The following is a 22,259-nucleotide window of genomic DNA, read 5'->3' on the forward strand; positions in this document are numbered from 1 at the left end:
TATCAACTAAATTAAAATAATTAGGATTGAAATTTGGAATCCGTGTAAAAGATTCTACAAAGATTACCTAAACCTCAAATCTTACTTTGAAAATATCTTTAAGCAGAAATACGAAATCTCTTATTTCATTATATTTCAATTTAATTCACTAAATAACTTAAGAAATCTATCAGCAACTGACAGTTGCCTAACTGGCACAAACATAAATGTTTGCGTAGGGATTAAATCTATTTTCAGTTTAAAATCGGCAATATTATTTTTAACTAAAAAAGGAAATGTCAACCCACTCCAGTGTTCTTGCCTGGAGAATCCCAGGGATGAGGGAGCCTGGTGGGCTGCCGTCTATGGGGTCGCAGAGAGTCGGACACGACTGAAGCGACTTAGCAGCAGCAGGTTACTTTATTAGTTTCTCTCGTTATCAGGGAGTAAAAAAGAGCTTTTTTTTTTTTTTTTTTTTTTTTTAAGGACTAATTTAAAGTGCATTCTAACAGGAAACGCGAGATTTCCAGCAATGCTCGCAAAGATGGGCCCAAGTGTGATTTTTCTGCGCCACCTTGTGGCCATAATGCAACTACTACACGTGAAAGTTAAAGGCTTTTTCCTGAGCTGCTGAGGCCTTCTAAACAGCCGCACTGCGGGAACCTGCCTCTACTCAAACATGCAGAAAATGGTATCTTTCTTTGTAGTCAGTGATGGGAAACAGACTTGCCCTTATCCCTCCGTTCTCTTCCATTTCCTTCATTCTTTAATTCCTTATCCTGGGGACCGCCCTCCCATCGCCCTCCTAGGGTCGTTTCTGCGTTTGACCTCTCCACCTCCCGGGGCATCCGGTGGGTACGGCCCCCTTCCCCATGCGCAGCCCTCCCTCCAGGTCCCCGCCGGCGCCTGACCTGCAATCCCAGCCGCGAGGGCCCGCCCCCTCACACTGGCAGCCAATGGCGGCTCGGATCCGCCCCGCCCCTCCTGCCGCGTCCCGAGCGAGTTTGGGCCTGGGCGGCAGGGCTTGAGCCCCTGGCTCTGTTGTTAGGCTTCGGTAGGCGCACAATCAGGAGGCCTGCGGCCTGGCCTTGGGGAAGCCATGGACTCGCAGGGGCTGAAGGTGAGCGGGCAAGATGTGCCGCGTGTTGCAGTGGGGGGATGGCGAGGGACCGCGGGGCGTGGGGAAGCGCGCGGGCCGACCGGGCGAGGCCGTTGTTACTTGCGGTGCCCGCTGCCCAGCCTGGCTGGGTGTCCCCAATTGGAGCGCCGGCCTGTGATTTACATCACCTGCTCTCCTCCGCCGACCCTGCTTAGGAAGCTTCATGTCGGGCAGCCTTCCCCACGCGCTGCGTTCCGAATTGCCGTTAGTGTGTTGGCCCATCCTGTTGGTCGTCTTTACTTTTACTTTTGTACCCTGTTTGCTCATAAGGTTTTTAGTCATTTTATGACACTGAGTGCGACTCCGAGATGCGATTTTTTAGGACTCCAGCAAACTAGTGTCAGCAATCCCCCTGCGACGGTAAAAGGAGCAAAAAGATTTTATGAAATCAATTAAAGACATAGGCTTGAAAATGGAGTATTTTAGGATGATGGTCGGACACGACTAAGCGACTGAACAACAACTTCTCTGTTTATCACTGATGCATCTCTTCGGCAAATATTTAATGACGATCCACTTACGAAATGATGATACGAAAACAAAGATATGAGGCTTGGAAATAAAATAAGTTACTTTTTAGGATCATGATCTCCATTTGTTCACTGATTCCCTTGTTCAACACATGTTGAAGGAGGGCTCACTGTCTGTCCACTGGAACTGGGGATAGTAATGAATAGAACAGTCCCCGCCTTCACCGATTTTATAGTCTATTGCTGGCGAAAACCTTAATTAAATTAATTCAACAAATGTTTATTAAATGTGTCCCATGTGTCTAACATTGTTCTAAGCCCTGAGGATAATAAGCCCCGCAATAATAAACCTAAGAAAAACCCTCCCAAATCTTTCTACATTTGATGGGGGGAGGAGTTAGTCCCTATACAGGTGAAAGCAGTGTGTATTGTTTGCTGGTGATGAGTGGATGGAGAACACTTAGCCAAGTGATAGTGTCTTTTGCTTTTTTGTCTGAAACTATTTTCCTGTGGAGCTTTCCCCGTCCCCTTAAATTTGTTCTTCATATTGCCACCTAAATGAACTTTTCAATAAAAACACTTCTCATGCTAAAAAGTGTTGTTTTTAGCATGTTCTAGTCTAAATCAACTCAATAGGAGGTCCTTGACTCCAGCTTTTTCTCCAACCACCTCTTCCAATTATCCCTGTTCTACTTAAGCGTCTAGAAATGGCCAACTTTCTCTATAATGGGCCAGGTGGTACATATTCAGGCATTATCGACCATAGGGTCTCTGTGGTATCGAGTCTGCCGTCATAGCATGAAAACAGCCATAGACAGACAATACTTAAGCAAATGAGCGTGGCTTTGTTCCAATAAAACTTTACTTACGGACACTGAAAGTTGAATTTCGTGTAAGTTTCATATGTTATATTTTTCTTCTCTTTTTTTTCCTCAACCATTTGAACATGTTGACTTGCTGGCTGTTTGAAAGCAGGCAGCAGGCCAGACATGGCCCATACGCCACAGTGGGCCAGTCCCCGCTCCCGCATACAAGGATGGTTTTAGTCCTCTCCATCCTCACCCGATCCCGGTGAATCATGGCTTAATTCTGCCTTCTGTGTTGTTTGAGGTCCTCTTTTGGCCGACTTCCTTATGAATCATGAAGAGGGATAGGTAAGAGTATGTATGTAGGAAGTAGGAGTTTGTGAATAGAGTCAGTTTCTAAGTCCTCCCCAAGAATTTTACTCTCCTATCCTCCCATACTCCAACCTCACTCTCCTGCATTCCCAAAGCAGTTTATAAGCTCTTTTCTTGCATTTGCTACACTACATTTCAGTCTTCTAAAAACTTTGTTTTATTGAAGTATGGTTGATTAACAATGTTGTATTTCTAGTGTACAGCAAAGTGACTCAGTTATAATTGAGTTAATTCTTTATAGTTAAATGAGTTAATTCTTTTTCATATTCTTTTCCATTGTGGTTTATCACAGGATATTGAATGTAGCTCCCTGTGCTATAGTAGGGAGAAGGCAATGGCACCCCACTCCAGTACTCTTGCCTGGAAAATCCCATGGATGGAGGCGTCTGGTAGGCTGAGGTCCATGGGGCCGCTAAGAGTCGGACACGAGTGAGCGACTTCACTTTCACTTTTCACTTTCATGCATTGGAGAAGGAAATGGCAACCCACTCCAGTGTTCTTGCCTGGAGAATCCCAGGGACGGGGGAGCCTGGTGGACTGACGTCTATGGGGTCGCACAGAGTCGGACACGACTGAAGTGACTTAGCAGTAGCAGTGTATAGTAGGGACCTTGTTGTTAATCCATTCTCTGTATAACAGTTTCTGCTAACTCCAAATTCCCAATATCTCCCTTCCTCCCTGGCTACCACCAGTCTCTTCTTTCTGTCTGTGAATCTGTTTCTGTGTCATAAATAAGTTCATTTGTGTTATATGTTAATTCCACATTTAAGTGATATCATATGTTATTAGTCTTTCTGACTTCACTTAGTATGATAATCTCTAGGTTTATTTATGTTGCCGCAAAATGGCATTTTTATTATTAATATTCCATTATGTGTGTGTGTATATATATATATATATATATATACTACATCTTCTTTATCCAGTCTTCTGTCGATGGACATTTAGGTTACTTCCATGTCCTGGCTATTGTAAATAGTACTGCTGTGAACATTGGGGTATATGTACCTTTTTGAATTACAGTTTCCTCCAGATATATGCCCAGGAGTGAGATTGCAGGATCACATGGCAACTCTATTTTTAATTTTTTGAGTAGCCTCCATATTGTTTTCCATAGTGACTGCACCAACTTACAGTCCCACCAACAGTGTAGGAGGGTTCCCTTTTCTCCACACTCTCTGCAGCAATTGTTATTTGTAGATTTTTTTAATGATGGCCTGTGTGAGGTGATATTTCATTGTAGTTTTGATTTGCATTTCTGTAATAATTAACGATGTTGAGCATCTTTTAATGTGTCTGTTGGCCATCTGTATGTCTTTGGAGAAATATCTGTTTAGGTCTTATGCCCGTTTTTCCATTGGGTTGTTTGGGTTTTTTTGTTGTTGTTTTTTCTGAATTGTATGAGCTGTTTGTATATTTTGGACATTAAGCAAATATTTTGCAAATATTTTCTCCCAGTCCATAGGTTGCCTTTTCGTTTTGTTTATGATTTCCTTTGCTATGCCAAAACTTTTAAGTTTGATTTGGTCCCATTTGTTTGTTTTTTCTTTTATTTATATTGTCTTGGGAAACTGACCTAAGAAAACAATTGGTACTATTTATGTCAGAGAATGTTTTGCCTAGGTTCTCTTCTAGGAGTTTTATGGTGTCGTGTTTATTTTTTAGTTTTTAAGTCATTGAGGTTTTTTTGTTTATGTGGCGTGAGGTTGTGTTTTAACTTCATTGATTTACGTGCCACTGTTCAGCTTTCCCAGCACCACTTGCTGAAAGAGACGGTCTTTTCTCCATTGTGTCTGTAACTCCAACATATTCTTAACCTCCTTTGTTGAAGATTAATTGACTATAGATGTGTGGTCAAATAGTCTTTAGATTCTAGTCTCTGTTGACAATTTTAAGCATTTCTGGGGCTTTTCTGGGACAAGAACCGTGTCTTATTCATCTTTATAGTCACTGTACTTTGTCCAGTGTCTGGCACTCAGTAAATGTTTTTGGACTGGACAACCTAACCTGAACGAAGATAGTAGAAATTGGTGTAGGGAGTGGGAAGTAGACTAGAGCAACAGAAGAGCCTACTGACTGGTTAGACTTAGGGGGACTATGCAAACAGGAAGAGAGAATTTCTGACTAGGTGTCTGGCTTGGGTGGTGGAGAAACTGAAAATAGAAATCTGGAGCTGCGATGAGAGGTCTTGACACGTTTTTCTGTTTTGTTTTGTTTTTTTAATATCATCAACATATGGAGTTTGGAGGAACTTTTTTCCCCCCCCCTGAATAGGAGGAATTGAGTACGATAATTCAATGAATCCTCACAATGACCTGTAAATGACTACCAGCATTTTATCAGTGAGCAAACTGAGGTGCTGTCGGATAGACCAGAAATTTGAAACCAGGTCTTTTTACTTTAAAATCCATGTCCTTTGTAGGTTACCCTGCCCTTGCCTTTCAGGAGAGTTATATAGGTGCTTAGCGATACTAAATGCTGAACAGAAAATCAAGTAAGATGATATTAAAAGGGTCCAATTCTTTGCTATCCCGTGCACTGTAGCCCGCCAGGCTCCTGTGTCCGTGGAATTCTCCAGGCAAGAATCCTAGAGTGGGTTGCCATGCCCTCTTCCAGGGGATCTTTCCAACCCAAGGATCCAACCTGAGTCTCCATCTGAGCCCCCAGGGAAGCCCCAAAAGTGTCCTTAGTTGTGGCAAACCAAGGAGTCACTTGCAACCTTAGGGAAGCGGCTCTGGAGGAAACCTGCACTCTTCTGAGATGTGCTGTGGGGGTCTTGGAAATGGCATCTGAATCATGCTGTGAAGAAGCTGTGGCTGAGACGGGACCAGAGATCTGCAACCAGAGGAGGGAAGCATAGTGAAGGTTACAGAGGACGTTTGCCTGACTGTTGTAGAAAAGCTCTCAGACCCTCCACAAACAGTAGATTGGGAAAAAAAAAAAAAAGGGAGCTGTATAGACACTCATTTTAACCCTGTCAATGAGTGCTTCATTTGTGTTTCTCACAGATGAGCAGCTGAAGAGTCATACTAGATAGGTATGGAATGGCCTGAATTGGTTTGTGGAGGTGAATCAGGTGTATCTTAGTAATGGGGAGTATGGAATATGGTTTCCTTCTTTGATTAGGTTAGCAACTAAGCCTTAGATAAGATCCTAAGAAAAACAGTATAAAGCATAGCTGATGGTGGGCTTCCCAGGTGGCACCAGTGGGAAAGACCCTGCCTATCAATGCAGGAGACATTAGAGTCACAGGTTTGATCACTGGGTTGGGAAAATCCCCTGGAGAAGAGAATGGTTACCCACTCCAGTACTCTTGCCTGGAGAATCCCATGGACAGAGGAGCCTGGGGGGCTGCAGTCTATGGAGTCTCAAAGAGTCGGACACGACTGAAGCGACTTAGCATAGCTGATAGTACTTTTCTGCCTTGTATATGAATAATGTAATTTTGAAAAAAAGCCTGAAGAGAGTGATTTCCTTTAAAAAATAGATTCTTTGTTTTACTGACATTTATTTATCGTGGAACTCAGAAAACATAATCTTTGACAATAAATTGCTGGGTTTAATAGGTCATTACTTTGTGATGCTACAAAAGCAAAGTAGAAACAAAGTGTTGTTTGTTTTAAGAGACCTATAGTCTGGCGATAGAAGCCTCTGGTCTTTTTTTAAAGTTTTTTGGTAATTGAAAGTACTCTGACTTCAATGTTGTTAAGAAAGCATTTAGGAGAAAAAGATTGAAATTATTAGAAAATATTGTTATTTTAGTAGTCTTATGTTGATTGTGTTCTACATTCCTTAGTACTAAGTGCTAGGCTTTAACAATATTTAAGGAACTTAGAAGAAAAATATGGTAAGTTTTAGATTATTCAAGATCTTAGATTAATGCCTGCTTGTTAGAGTATTTCAGAACATTGGAATCTCTCTTAACTTTATCTTTATTTCCTTTTAGGCTTTGATTAATTACTACTGTCAGGAGAGATATTTCCACCATGTGTTACTTGTTGCCAGTGAGGGAATGAAGAGCTACGGCAGTGACCCAGTCTTCAGGTTTTATCATGCCTATGCTACATTAATGGAAGGTACATGCTAATTATTAAGCACTCCCACAAGTTTTAAATTCTTGTTTTGCACCAAGAATAATTTTTCACTTTGTGGTTTTGATTTTCAGGTAAAATTCAAGAAGCTCTTCGAGAATTTGAGGCTATTAAAAATAAACAAGATGTATCACTTTGTTCTCTAATTGCACTGATATACGCTCATAAAATGAGCCCTAATCCAGGTATAGTATTTAAGTATAATGCTTAGACAGTTTTTCTACTCAGTTCATTTTGATTTTTGTCAATTACCTTAACCTTCAGTCTGTATTATATATTATCTGTGGATACTATTAATATCGTATTTGTTTTATCGTCCTAACAAGACCTTAAGTTTTTTAAGCACAAGAAATGTGAGTCTTCTCTAGCTTTCATATTTCTTATATACTATGGAAGACGTCTCATTAGCCTGTAGGAATTGTTTGAATTAATACAAAGGTGACTATGTGTTATCAATGGTTAAACCAAAAAAGGACAGCTCAAAACAGGCGTATACCTAAATTACTCTGTAGCAGCCAACTTTAACTTGTGTGCATATATAGTTAAATGAGCTTCCTCTCTTCTACTATATCTTAAGCTTCTTAAAAGCTCTTATACCCCCCAAAGGGGCTAGCTCTTTTTAAGATATTCAGTAAATTTTTATCCAGTAGTAGGTTGGGATATATGATTAGATTATATAAGGAACTTTATACATAAACCAGCAATTAAAATTAGGTTAACTGTCTTAATATTTAGTGTATCGTAATGGCTGAGGCAGAACAGTATTAAAATTTTAGGTAATAACAAAGAAATAATATTGTATTCATCCATACATATCTAGTAACAGCTAATAGCATCATAAAAAGATCTTGTTTCAAGTAATTGGACACTTACCAAATGTCATAGAATTGTTTAAAATAATAGAAAACAGTTTTTTCTTAATCAGAGTATCACTTACATCCTTCCCACACATATTCGTGTACAAATCAATAAAATGTTATTTAATATGTTTAGCTTGTAAACAGATCTAACAACTAGATACTTTCTGCAAGGGACAGATAAAGCAAGGGGTTCCCAACCTTAGGGTGGTAGACCAGTACCTCCTGTCAGATCAGTGGCGGTATTAGATGAGGAATAAAATGCACAATAGATGTAATGCACTTGAATCATTCCCAGACCAGCCCCCTCCAAGTTTGTGGTAACACTGTCTTCCTGGAACGGGTCCCTGGTATTGAAAACATTGGGGACTGCTGAAGAGGAGCCACAAGAATTGTAAGAAGTGATCTGCAATATCAGTTTATAATTTAGTTGGGAAAGAAAATGTTAAACCTACAAAGATTAAATACTAATATTATTATTAAGTAAAATGATACAAAATAAAACAGATGAATCCATAATTAATTGAAAATGGCATGTACTGTTTATCCATAGCAGTAGGCTGGGAGGGCTTTGTGGAAATGGAGATTGATCTTATCTTTAAAGGATAGCTAGGGTTTGAGTATAAAGCATATTTGTCAGACAGGAGAACTTGGTGGGCAAATATGTCAAAATGGTTCAGGATTAGGCTCCTCTCTGGATCCCCTCTCTCTGTGCTCCAGCAGGAGTGTGTATAGCTGGAGCAGAGAGTTTACATAGGAAAGCTAATGTAGTCAGTAAGCCTAAAAAAAAAAAGTAACAAAATATGCTTCCTGGAAGCAAGTTGTCATTTAATTGGTTATTCCCAAGAGTACTGGTTCTGTTGGAAAATGTGATTTCCAGGACACTAAAAAGATGGAGGCAGAAGTATTGTTTAGAGACACCTGAGTCCTCACTCGACTTTGCATAGATGATGCTGAGTGGGCTTGAACTCAGGAGAGGCCCAGAAGCCTGTCAGTCTCCCTGAGAAAGGGCCTAGATTGTTCTTGTACATTCTTCCTGAATATTGATGAAAGCCCTGGTTATGAAAAGGCTGTGATGCATTAAGAACTGGAGCTGATATCCAGCAAGAGCCAGCTTTGTGAGCTAACCGATTCTCCGCTTGATGGAAATATAGGCAGGAAGGTGCAATGCCTGCTTCCTCCCTGATAAGTTCTGTTTCTGTATCACGACTATTTGATGAAAATTTCTGAAGGTGTTCCATGGGCGTGTTGGGCAGAAAGGATATCTTGCCAAGCAGTCTGGCCCTCCGGAATGCGATTTTGTTTCCTAAATTCAAAAAGTTGTACCTTGGTAATCCTTCACTTAAGTTTGTATCACTAGAGTTAAGAGGAAGAGTCATGTACCTTTCCTTGGTAGCCATTTCCCAAAAGGTAGTCTGTTAGAATCTCAACCCTCAACTTTCACATTTTTTTTTTCCTATTACCTGACTGATCCACATTCTGATTTGACCCAGGATTTGGATCTAATTGACATTTGTGTCCTAAGCACATACGTAACAGATTGAATAGAAGTGATTAGAGTTCTAGAAGTCACTCAGTCATGTTGGACTCCTTTGTGACCCCATGGACTGTGGCCCTTCAGGCTCCTCTGTCCATGAGATTCTCCAAGCAAGAGTACTGGAGTGGGTAGCCATTCTCTTCTCCAGGGCATCTTCCCGCCCCAGGGATTGAACCCACGTGTCTTGTTTCTCCTGCATTGGCAGGCAGATTCCTTACCATTAGCACCACCTGGGGAGCCCATTAAACTATATAAGTAGCAGTAATTATACCACTTTTCATTGGCCAATGACAGCAGCCTGACATATGTTTTAGAATTAGATTAAGAATTAGGGTAATTTGACTACTAGTTCTGGGTTTTCCCTTAATAATTGTCCTATATTAGAGTCATTACTAACTTTTTTTTTTTATGTCTTGAGAATGACGTAAAGTATAGAATGGCAGTGTGGTCACAGTAGTTGTTAGCTACACATGGCTGTAGAGCATTTGAAATGTGTCTTACTTGAGGATGTGAATTTTAAATTTAATTAATTTACTTTTACTGGTAGTTGATTCAGTTGTTAGAAATATGTTTAGGATGAATATATGATTGTGTTTTTTCCAAAATAAATTTTATGAAATCTAAGCATATATTAAGATTTTCTGAAGAAAATGTAGCATCTTAATTGAGATGTGCTTTGTGTAAAGTGCATATCAGAATTTAGAAAGAAGGGAAAAAAAGGAAATTATCTTCTTAATTTTCAAATCCATATGAAATGATCATTTGGATATATTGGGTTAAATAAAATATATCATTAAAGTCAATTTTACTTCTTTTTACTTCTTTGTAGCTACTAGGAAATTTTAAATTACTTAGTTCAGTTCAGTTGCTCAATAGTGTCCGACTCTTTGCGACCCCACGGACTGCAGCATGCCAGGCCTCCCTGTTCATCACCAACTCCTGGAGTTTACTCAAACTCATGTCCATTGTGTCGGTGATGCCATCCAACCATCTCATCCTCTGTTGTCTCCTTCTCCTCCCGCCTTCAGTCTTTCCCAGCATCAGGGTCTTTTCCTATGAGTCAGTTCTTCTCATCCAGTGGTCAAAGTATTAGAGTTTCAGCTTCAGCATGTCTTTCCAATGAATATTCAGGACTGATTTCCTTTAGCATTGACTGGTTGAATCTCCTTGCTGTCCAAGGGATTCTCAAGAATCTTCTCCAACACCACAGTTCAAAAGCATTAATTCTTTGGCACTCAGCTTTCTTTATAGTCCACCTCTCACATCCATACATGACTACTGGAAAAACCATAGCTTTGACTAGACGGACCTTTGTTGGCAAAGTAATGTCTCTGCTTTTTAATATGCTGTCTAGGTTGGTCATAATTTTTCTCCCAAGGAGCAAGCATCTTTTAATTTCATGGCTGCAGTCACCGCCTACAGTGATTTTGGGGCTTGCATATTTCTTGCATTTATTTCTACTAGTGTTGCTATAAAGAGAAGAACTATATTCTCTGTTAATCATCTGATCTATCATAAACTCTTGATCTAGAATTTAATTTTCACTTAATGTGTTTTTTCCCTCTCCCAGATAGAGAAGCTATTCTCGAGTCAGATGCCAGAGTGAAAGAGCAGCGTAAAGGAGCTGGACCAAAAGTTTTGTACCAAGCAGGCTTGTTTTTGTGGCACGTTGGCCGGCATGATAAAGCGAGAGAATATATTGACCGAATGATCAAGATATCAAATGGGAGTAAAGAGGTAGCTGATTTTCTTATTTTGAAATAGTATCATTAAAGAAAGCTTAATGTTGTTTATATATTCAGTGGTGGTCTTTGTTATTGCCCACTCTGTGCTCACTTTATAAGTAACAGCTTTATTTTAATATTTTATAAAATTCTGGTTTTCTTAGGTTGCTTTTTTTAATGCAGTCTATTAGCTCTTGACGAGATCCTTCCTGCTTCCTTCCCTCCCTTCCTTCCTGTCCTTTCTCTTTCCTTCCTTCCCACTGTCCGTATTGAACTGCTCTAGGCACAGGACACCTATTATGTGCACTGTTAATAGAAAGATAAGGAATGCATAAACTTGACTTTCATGAACGAATCACCTAGCAGTGTTGTAGAGCACATACCCAGTTAATATTATGAGAAAATTGGCAAATGGAATGAGAAGTGTGATTAAAATGTGCAGGGAAATATTAGTTAGCATTTATTGCTCATTTACTTTGTGCCTGGCACTATTCACCCATTACATAAACATTAGGAGAATGAAGAAGAATTTCTTGAAGGAGGTAGTATTTGAGCTAAAATTTGAAAGAGGGATACAGTTTCCACCAGCAAAGATTATGGAAAAGGGAATTAGATATACCCAAATGGGAGATAATACGGAAATAAGGAAAACAAGGAGACATGTAGGTTCTGGGTACAGTGAGAACCTCACATCTGACCAGAGTTTAGGGTAAACAGAAGAGAATGGAAGAAAAGGTTGGAAAAGTAGATTGGGACAAATTGAAGGATCTTGATGGGTAGGTACAGACATTTGTATCTAATTAGATATGCATTAAGGGTCATTGAAGATTTTTAATCGTGTCAGTGTTACTTTAAAGTGAAAATTCAGAATGTGAATTTAGCAAAGGTTTACAGGATGAACTGGCCTGGGAAGAAACCAGAATGCAGGCCCCTTTGCAAAGGTAGTACTTTCTGCCAAAGGTTTTAAGGATCTACACTAAAATTATACAGTGGATAGGAACTTGAGAATTATCAAATACCTGCAGGAATTAACAACTTATTATAAATAGTGCAGGAAAGATACTGAGGTGTCGGATATCAAGGATGTCTCTCTGAAGTTTTAAGCCTGGACAATTCAGAGACCAGTTAATGTGGATAGAAAATACATTGGGATGAGAAAGTAATCTTGGAGAGAGATGATGTGTTTACCCTTAGACGTGCTATATTTCAGGCCCTGGCAGAACAGTGAGATGGAGACAGTAGATGAACTTTTGGAAAGAAGAGAAAAAATTAGAAGAGGTGTTGGACTAGAAATAAAAGTTGGGAATCATGCACAAGTTTGAAACAATTCAAATAAGGACAGTTATCTAGTGAGTAGAAGTAGCATTGTTTAAGAATTCTTACCTGTCTTTTCAGGTGTAATACAGGGAAGTAAATATGATCTTAGTTAAAGATTTAGAAGATTTAGTAATTCACCTAGAATTTTTTTTTTTACAAAGGAGCAGATTTCATAATTTTTTATTTGGCATTAAAAAGAAAAATAATATATGAGTATCCATCTTATTTCTAATCCTATAAACCTTATAGCCCATTGGCTTACTAACATTTCTGAAGGTAAATGTTCATGACTGCTTCATTTTTAAATTTCTGAGGGCATTTTATCCTTATATTTGAATCTCACTGAACTAGTCAAAGAGAATGAGATAGTTGCCAAATTACCTTAATATTTAATAAATGTGAAACAAGGAACTTCTTCCTCATCTTATTTCATTTGATCTGTTTCCCCCAAAAAAGTAACAAATTCTTATTTATGTACTGAATTACATGTTTAACAATTATTAATAATAGTTTATTTAAAAAGCCCCACGTAAGAATATTGGTTATTTAGCATTAATGGTTTTACAAACTTCTTCATATTAATACTGACTATAGTAGTAATCTTAAAGACTGAAACTCATAATAGTTCTCAAGACTCTAGGCTGGCAAGGGCTTGAAAGTGATTTTATTGTAGTTTTATTTTTTATAAGATTATTCAATAGAGTGATTTTTGTGACTGATTACAAATAAGAATGATGTAGCGTTTAACTCCATCCACATTTGTTTCTTTCATTTCCAAGAAAAAATAAAAGAATTATTTGTTTTACAGGGACAGGTTTTGAGAGCATGGCTTGATATTACAAGAAGAAAAGAACCTTATACTAAAAAAGCATTAAGATACTTTGAAGAGGGATTGCAAGATGGGAATGATATTTTTGCTCTACTGGGTAAGGTGAGTTGGAGTTAGATTAATAAAATGATGTTTTAAAATTTATTTGTAGTATATCTGAAACCCAACAAAACTAAGTAGCTCAAAATGATGGTTTTAAATGTTGCTTTCAACTCTCAACTGCATTTGTATAGGATGATGAACAGTAAACTAGAGAAAAGTACTCCCTGCCAAATTCTTAAATCCTGGATCAATTTTATTTGTTTGTGCTGTTGCTGTTGTTGGTTGTGATGGTTCCTACATTATTTACTCACCAAACATCTATGATGCGTCTTAATATGTGTGAGGCATCACTCTAGATACTAGGGATACCCTGAGCAAAATAAAACGTCTTTCTTTCATGAAGCTTACGTTCTACCGGTGGAGAGAGACAGTAAACAAAGCGAGTTATATAGTATATTAGAAGGTGATAAGTACAGTGGAAGAATACAGAGCAAGAAGTACAACTGGGGTTTGAAAGCAGTTTTAAATGTTGTAGTCAGAGAAAGTGACATTTGAGCAAAGATGTATAGGAGGTGAGGTTTAAAGCCATGTGGGCCCCTAGGGAGAGCATCACAAATAGATGGGTAGAGAGTTCATATACCTTAAGGCATATGCCTTTAGTCTGGAGACTAAAGCACAATGAGTGAAGGGGAGAGAAGTGAAGGATTGAGGGAAGGAAGGTGAGTGTCAGGGCAGGTGGGTATGGATGGGATGGGGATGAGAGGCTGGCTCCTTCTGTAAAGCCCTTGGCTCTTGCTTTGAACCAGGTAGACTGGCAGCTGATGAAAAGAGAAATAACATGAACTCACTTAGCCATACGTTGGGAGGGATAACCAAGTGGCAAAGTCATTAGAAATCATTGGTGGGTGGAAATGTTTAATTTGGACTCTTTCTTCAATCCCACTGATGACTTTGAATGCCTTAAATTTTTTTTTTTAATTTCAGCAAAAAGAAACTAAATTTATATTAGGAAAACAGTCTATTAAATTAGTGATTTGGGGGAGGGGATAAAAAAGAAAAAGAGGATTATTAGTGTCTTGGCTACTGCTCTTGTCAATTTCCAGGGCTAGTGAGCTTCTTCAGATGCTTGTCATCAGGACAACTAGAATTCGTGCTGATTGGACTCAGGTTTTGCCTAATGGCACTGCTAGAGCTTATGGACATATAGCAAGTTTTTTTTTTTTTTTAAGTTTTTCTGTCTCATTTCTCATCCTCTGTAGTCCTTAAAGCAAAGCTAGTAGATAATCTTCTCTGGTAGGGCTATTTCAAGTGTTAATATAAGCAGCTTAGGAGGATTTTCCCTTTTCCTCTAATACTTTTTAGACTGGTTTAAATTCTTTTTCTGATATAACTCATTCCAATTTTGTATGTATTTTTCAGTTCATTCAGGCAGAGGCTTCCATTAGTTGAAGTCCAACCAGGAATGATATGAACCAATTATATAGCAAATTTAGTTTCATTTAATATGATATGTTTTCTGAATGTTGAGCTTTAAGGAAACGAAGATCATGGCATCTGGTCCCATCACTTCATGGGAAATAGATGGGGAAACAGTGGAAACAGTATAAGACTTTATTTTTCTGGGCTCCAAAATCACTGCAGATGGTGACTGCAGCCATGAAATTAAAAGACGCTTACTCCTTGGAAGGAAAGTTATGACCAACCTAGATAGCATATTCAAAAGCAGAGACATTACTTTGCCAACAAAGGTTCGTCTAGTCAAGGCTATGGTTTTTCTTGTGGTCATGTATGGATGTGAGAGTTGGACTGTGAAGAAGGCTGAGCGCCGAAGAATTGATGCTTTTGAACTGTGGTGTTGGAGAAGACTCCTGAGAGTCCCTTGGACTGCAAGGAGATCCAACCAGTCCATTCTGAAGGAGATCAGCCCTGGGATTTCTTTGGAAGGAATGATGCTAAAGCTGAAACTCCAGTACTTTGGCCACCTCATGCAAAGAGTTGACTCGTTGGAAAAGACTCTGATGCTGGGAGGGATTGGGGGCAGGAGGAGAAGGGGACGACAGAGGGTGAGATGGCTGGATGGCATCACTGACTCGATGGACGTGAGTCTGAGTGAACTCTAGGAGATGGTGATGGACAGGGAGGCCTGGCGTGCTGTGATTCATGGGGTCGCAAAGAGTCGGACACGACTGAGCGACTGATCTGATCTGATCTGAATATGATATGTTGCATTCACGTGGGAGGCAATGGTCTAAGGAAGTACTAGATGTGCTCTGTTGGCATGATTTTGTTATTTTAAGTTACCAGCTATTCAGACAGATTCCAAGGGTGTCTATATATTTTTTAAAATTATCTTTATTCCTTTTTGCTATTACTGTATGCCGTTGAGAAGTTTAAATAATTTATTTTGACGCAGTCAGTGGCATCATTGGATGGTTCTCACACTTTTCCTTTAATTCTGTGGGAATATAATCTCAAACTGATTTCAGGAATGTATTGCAGTTACACTGTGCATCTGTTGAGGCAGATGCTCATTTTGAACTGAGATATTCTAGGACTAAATTTACTCCTGAAGGGGATTCAGTAACACGTTTTAAAAAACGTGTTAGGCCCCATCATCTGTTCTTAAAGCACATACTAATTTGTAGATTTATATTTTCTGACCATGAAAGTAATTACATGTACATTGTAGAAAAATTTTAGCATACAGTAATATCTGAATTAAAAATAAATATCAGCATTGGAGATAACCAGGTAAATTTATTATATTGTAAATTACATCTCTGTTTCATAAGTATAGATCTACAAATTAACATAATGACCTTTAATGGCACCTGAAATCTTATTAAATGAATATGCTGTCATTTAATGCTACGTGGCCGTTTTGGGTTCAGTTCAGTTCAGTCGCTCAGTCGTGTCCGACTCTTTGTGACCCCATGAACTGCAGCACGTCAGGCCTCCCTGTCCATCACCAACTCCTGGAGTCCACCCAAACCCATGTCCATTGAGTCGGTGATCCCATCCAACCATCTTATCCTCTGTCGTCCCCTTCTCCTCCTGTCCTCAATCTTTCCCAGCATCAGGGTCTTTTCAAGTGAGTCAGCTCTTTGCATCAGGTGGCCAAAGTATTGGAGTTTCAGCTTCAACATCAGTCCTTCCAGTGAACACCCAGGACTGATCTCCTTCAGAATGGACTGGTTGGATCTCCTTGAAGTCCAGTGGACTCTCAAGAGTCTTCTCCAACACCACCGTTCAAAAGCATCAATTCTTCGGTGCTCAGCTTTCTTTATAGTCCAACTTTCGCATCTATACATGACCATTTGAAAAACCATAGCCTTGACTAGACAGACCTTTGTTGACAAAGTAATGTCTCTGCTTTTGAATATGCTGTCTAGATTGGTCATAACTTTCCTTCCAAGGAGTAAGCATCTTTTAATTTCATGGCTGCAGTCACCATCTGCAGTGATTTTGGAGCCCAGAAAAATAAAGTCTTATACTGTTTCCACTGTTTCCCCATCTATTTCCCATGAAGTGATGGGACCAGATGCCATGATCTTTGTTTCCTTAAAGCTCAACATTCAGAAAACATATCATATTAAATGAAACTAAATTTGCTATATAATTGGTTCATATCATTCCTGGTTGGACTTCAACTAATGGAAGCCTCTGCCTGAATGAACTGAAAAATAAATACATAATTGGAATGTTGACAAAATGTCTTTGCTTTGTAATATGCTGTCTAGGTTGGTCGTAACTTTTCTTCCAAGGAGCAAGAATCTTTTAATTTCATGGCTGCAGTCACCATCTGAAGTGATTTTGGAGCCCCCAAAAGTAAAGTCAGCCACTGTTTCTCCATCTATTTGCCATGAAGTGATGGGACTGGATGCCATGATCTTGGTTTTCTGAATGTTGAGCTTTAAGCCAACTTTTTCACTCTCCTCTTTCACTTTCATCAAGAGGCTTTTGAGTTCCTCTTCACTTTCTGCCATAAGGGTGGTGTCATCTGCATATCTGAGGTTATTGATATTTCTCCTGGCAATCTTGATTCCAGCTTGTGCTTCATCCAGCCCAGCGTTTCTCATGACGTACTCTGCATATAAGTTAAATAAGCAGGGTGACAATATACAGCCATGACGTACTCCTTTTTGTATTTGGAACCAGTCTGTTGTTCCATGTCCAGTTCTAACTGTTGCTTCCTGACCTGCATATATGTTTCTCAAGAGGCAGGTCAGGTGGTCTGGTATTCCCATCTCTTTCAGAATTTTCCAGTTTATTGTGATCCACACAGTCAAAGGCTTTGGCATTTGGGGTTACTTTAACTTTTTCTATTGTAAATAATTCTGCCATAAATATCCAGTTATGTCTTTAAGATAATTCTTAGAAGTGAAAATATTGAGATAGTTTTGCAATTTATATTGTTTATCTCTAAAATTTTCTTGAGGCGGAAAGTAATTTTTTTAAAAAGATAAAAATTTCTTAGTTTTAGATGCTACTTACAGATATCCTGGAAATATTTTATTCTAAAAGGTAATTTTTTCTGTTATAAAAACATTCTTTTTGATATGTTCTTTAAAATTTTTATCCTATAATTATATTTCTGTTATTTCAAGTGAATTTTAAAACAAAATCACTTATTGTATAAAATATTTTGATTCTGTGTGATGTTTCAAAATTTCGTTTGAATAGAACTTACTTTTCTGATTATAAAAGTGAAAACTATTCCTTACAGAAAGGTCAGAAAGCAAAAATATAGAAAATTTTAAGTAATAGAATTCTACCTCACCTGCTGTGACAACCTAAGTGTATATGATCACAGTTTTGATATCACTCTTTACTTTTTTCTCCCATTAGGCACAATGCCTTGAGATGCGCCAGAATTATTCAGGTGCTCTGGAGACTGTGAACGAGATAATCATGAATTTTCCAAGTTTCCTTCCTGCTTTTGTAAAGAAAATGAAACTACAGCTAGCTTTGCAGGACTGGGACCAGACGGTTGAGACAGCACAGAGGTTAAGTAAAACAAGATCTCACAAATATCTTTGGGTCTGGTTTTAATTTCAAGAAAAAAGAAAATCTATGTGTATTTTTTTCTTGTAAGATATTTTCAACTTGATTTTTTACAAATAATGTAGAATTGAAGAAAATCTTGACATTCCATTGTTTTTTAAGGACTGAATTTATTGATTTACATAAATATATATTAACACCTGAGTAGCTATTCTAAGACACTCTTAAGGTTCAGAAGGACAATAATTGCTGACCTCATGAAGCTTATATTCAAATGAGAAGAACCATGTAATAAGTAAACAAATAAGAAATTCTGTAGGGTGCTAACAAAGTTATAAGCTCAGTGGAGAAAAAGTAAAGCTGGAAAGTGAAATAGGGAGTTGGGGGAAGGGCTTCTATTTTATCAGCTGATCAGTGAAGGCCTCTGAGAAGATGCCATTGACAGAGGGAGCAAGCATGCAGACATTCCAGAGAAGGTTGCAGACAGAGGGGAATGCAGGTGCAAAGTCCTTGAGGCAAGAGTCCGTGTCATATGGTTAAGGGTGGGAAGGAGCAAGGTGACTAGGCGGTAACCTCAGAACAGAGGGTGGGAGGGGGAAGGTGTGCCAGGCTGGGAAGGGCCTTGTTCATCATTGTAAAGAGTTTAGTTTTTCTTCTGAAGTCTGAGGGCCTTGGATGGTTCCCTCTCTCTTCTTCCCTCTCTGCTTTTCCTTCTTTCTCTCCCGTAGTCTCTTCTTTTTCTTCTTACTGTTAAGTTAATGAAACCAGGATTTTTATCCAGCAGGTATTCCATGATAGGAATTGTATTGGTTGTGTGCCATATTAGCATATAACTTGTTGCTTATACTCAGTTTTTCCAATAAATTGTTGACGGATCCAGAGGCTTGGTTAGATTCACATTCAATACTTGTTTTTGTCTGACAGCTAATGAATAAGTCTTGATGTGTTCTTCCGTCGAACAGACATAATCTCTGCATGCCTCTTTTTTGTGTGATACTAGCAGCAATTCATGCTTAATACTTGGGTATTTGGTTTAGGATTATATTATTGAAGGCAATGGCTCCCCACTCCAGTACTCTTGCCTGGAAAATCCCATGGATGGAGGAGCCTAGAAGGCTGCAGTCCATGGGGTTGCTGAGGGTCGGACACGACTGAGCAACTTCCCTTTCATGCATTGCAGAAGGAAATGGCAACCCACTCCAGTGTTCTTGCCTGGAGAATCCCAGGGATGGGGGAACCTGGTGGGCTCCCGTCTATGGGGTCGCACAGAGTCGGACACAACTGAAGTGACTTAGCAGTAGAAGTAGCAGCAAGATTATATCTTTCCTTCTGTGTTTCTTAGTTAGAATACTCCTGTAAAGAAAAACTTCTGCTGGTTCGTTATCTAATGTTACAGTTCATATAGGAAAAATTGGATAAATGCTTGAGTCTTTGACCTTATTCCCAGGTTTCAGAAAGAAGTAAAAAAGGCCCCTTGCATACCTAGCATTCTCCAGTGGTGATTAAGGATTTGGGTTTGTTTGTTTATGTGATATGGATTAAACTTTGAGTGTTTCTAACCATTTTGGTTATTATAGTTGCTCAGGTTGACTTGTCTTTGGTCATTAGTAGCTTCTTCAAGTCCTTATGACATGATCCAAAAGTCTTTTGTAGTGTCCGTACTGTTGCATATGGCAAGATAAACCAGGGTTATTTTATATATTTACTGACCCATTATAGGTATCGGCCATTGTACAAGGCAGTCTAACTCCTTTTACTGAGAAGTGGTATTTGGAGGCCACAGTTTGTACATAAATAAGTTTCTGATGTTTATACTTTTCAGATTTTTTTCCTAGGCACTGTTTGTGGGCTGGGTGTTGGAAGTATCTATATAATACTGTGCAATATATATATATATGTATCTTGGGGCATTTAAAAAATGATAAACAGACTTGTTATATAGTATAGTTTCTCACAACTCAGTAGTATTTATCCAATGTCAAATGTGTACATTTGAGGCAGGGATTGCCCTCTCTCCTCAAAATCACTCTCGCCTTATCTGCTTGGGCTCTGGGCTACCCAGTCTCCCAGCCATCTCTGCAGGTAGCTGTGGCCAGTGTGACAGCAAGCAGTATTTATATTCTCATCATTAGTCTATTGAATGTCCCCTCCCCTATCCTCAGGAATTTTGGCTATTGTCAATGTGAGGTTTTTTGTTTTGTTTTTTAAAAAAACAATCTGGTAGGATAAGAATGGTACCTTACTTTTATTTTTACTTCCTTGTTTGTGTTGCAATTGAGCATTTTTTTTAATGCTAAAAGCTGTTTTTTCCCCCTGTATATTCACTGTATATTCACTTTTTTTCTTATTAATGAAATCTATCCGTTCCTATACTTCTAATGGACTTTGACATCTTTTAAGAAGTTCTCCATCATGTTTCTTTCTGATGATTTTCTTGGCCTTTTGCAATTGACTATCAGAATAGCTTGTTTAAAAAAAAATGCAAAAACCTTATAAGATGTTGGGTTGAATTGCATGAAACCTATAGATTATTGGGGAGAATTTCTTTAATCCCAAATTAGTAGTATCTTTAGGCAGCTACTGATGTGCAGCAAACAACCACACTTCTCAGGGCATGTGATAATATGTGCTCATTTCTTACTTTGGTGTGGATCATCTAGGGTCACTGACCCAGTCCAGATGTGGCTGGGGCTCCACTTCAAGTTTCATGTCCAGCTGAGAGGGCATGAAACCTCACTGCAGTTTGGACTCAGGTCAGCACTAAGGGTCTTCTCTGGGCTCCAGCCAAATAGCACCAGCTTTTTAGAGGAAGCCCTTCTCCTTGTGATGGCAGAGATGCAGAGGACAAGCAGAAATATGCAATGCCTCTGAAACAGGGATGGCGCACTGCCATTCCTGTCCTGATCCTATTGGCCAAGAAACAGCTCCAAGTTGTAGTTGGGGGCAGTGAAGTACAAGCCAGGATTTGTAGGAGGAACTGCTCAGTTACATGGCAGAAAGCATGTATCAGGGAGAGTGAAAAGCTGCAGCTAATAACATAGCATGCCATGCATGATAAGAAACCTAATGTGTTACCCCGTTTGTTCAGTTCCATCAGTTCTTCAATGCTCAGCCTTCTTTATGGTCCAACTCTCACATTCATATATGACTACTGGAAAAACCATAGCTTTAACTATATGGACTTTTGTCAGCAAAGTAATGTCTCTCCTTTTTAATATGCTATCTAGGTTTGTCATAGCTTTTCTTCCAAGGAGTAAGCGTCTTTTAATTTCATGGCTGCAGTCACCATCTGCAGTGATTTTGGAGCCCAAGAAAAGAAAGTCTCACTGTTTCCATTGTTTCCCCATCTCTTTGCCATGAAGTGATGGGACGAGATGCCATGATCTTAGTTATGTGAATGTTGAGTTTTAAGCCAGCTTTTCACTCTTCTCTTTCACCTTCATCAAGAGCTCTTGAGTTCTTTGCTTTCTGCTGTAAGGGTGGTATCATCTGCATATCTGAGGTTATTGATATTTCTCCTGGCAATATTGATTCCAGCTTGTGCTTCATCCAGTCTGGCATTTTGCATGATGTACTCTGCATATAAGTTAAATAAGCAGGGTGACAATATACAGCCTTGACATATTCCTTTCCTAATTTAGAACCAGTTTGTTGTTCCATGTCTGGTTCTAACTGTTGCTTCTTGACCTGCATACAGGATTCTCAGGAGCATGTAAGGTGATCTGGTATTCCCATCTATTTGAAGAGTTTTCCACAGTTTGTTGTGATCTACACAGTTAAAGGCTTTAGCATAGTCAGTGAAGCAGAAGTAGATGTTCTTTTGGAATTCTCTTGCTTTTTCTATGATCCAACGGATGTTAGCAATTTGATCTCTGGTACCTCTGCCTTTTCTAAATCCAGCTTGAAAATCTGGAAGTTCTTGGTTCACATATTGTTGAAGCCTAGCTTGTATAATTTTGAGCATTACCTTGCTAGCATGTGAAATTGTGTGGTAGTTTGGACATTCTTTGGCATTGCCCTTCTTTGGGACTGGAATGAAAACTTGGAATTGGATTGGAGTGACCTTTTCCAG

At 39.0% G+C, this 22,259-nt stretch overlaps 1 protein-coding gene across 1 annotated transcript in view; it reads left to right on the forward strand.

Moving 5' to 3' along the window:
• Positions 1-945: 945 nt before the first annotated feature.
• TTC21B (tetratricopeptide repeat domain 21B) overlaps positions 946-22,259 on the forward strand; it is a 97,749-nt gene continuing 76,435 nt past the window's right edge. Inside the window, exons 1-6 of the mRNA XM_019971684.2 lie at positions 946-1,099; positions 6,733-6,862; positions 6,952-7,062; positions 10,842-11,008; positions 13,121-13,243; positions 18,032-18,189. Coding sequence (XP_019827243.2) covers positions 1,079-1,099; positions 6,733-6,862; positions 6,952-7,062; positions 10,842-11,008; positions 13,121-13,243; positions 18,032-18,189 — 710 coding nt within the window. The 5' untranslated portion in view covers positions 946-1,078. The remainder of the gene's footprint in view (positions 1,100-6,732; positions 6,863-6,951; positions 7,063-10,841; positions 11,009-13,120; positions 13,244-18,031; positions 18,190-22,259) is intronic.

This window comes from Bos indicus, chromosome 2 (genome assembly GCF_029378745.1).
Source record: "Bos indicus isolate NIAB-ARS_2022 breed Sahiwal x Tharparkar chromosome 2, NIAB-ARS_B.indTharparkar_mat_pri_1.0, whole genome shotgun sequence".
NCBI lineage: Eukaryota > Metazoa > Chordata > Mammalia > Artiodactyla > Bovidae > Bos > Bos indicus.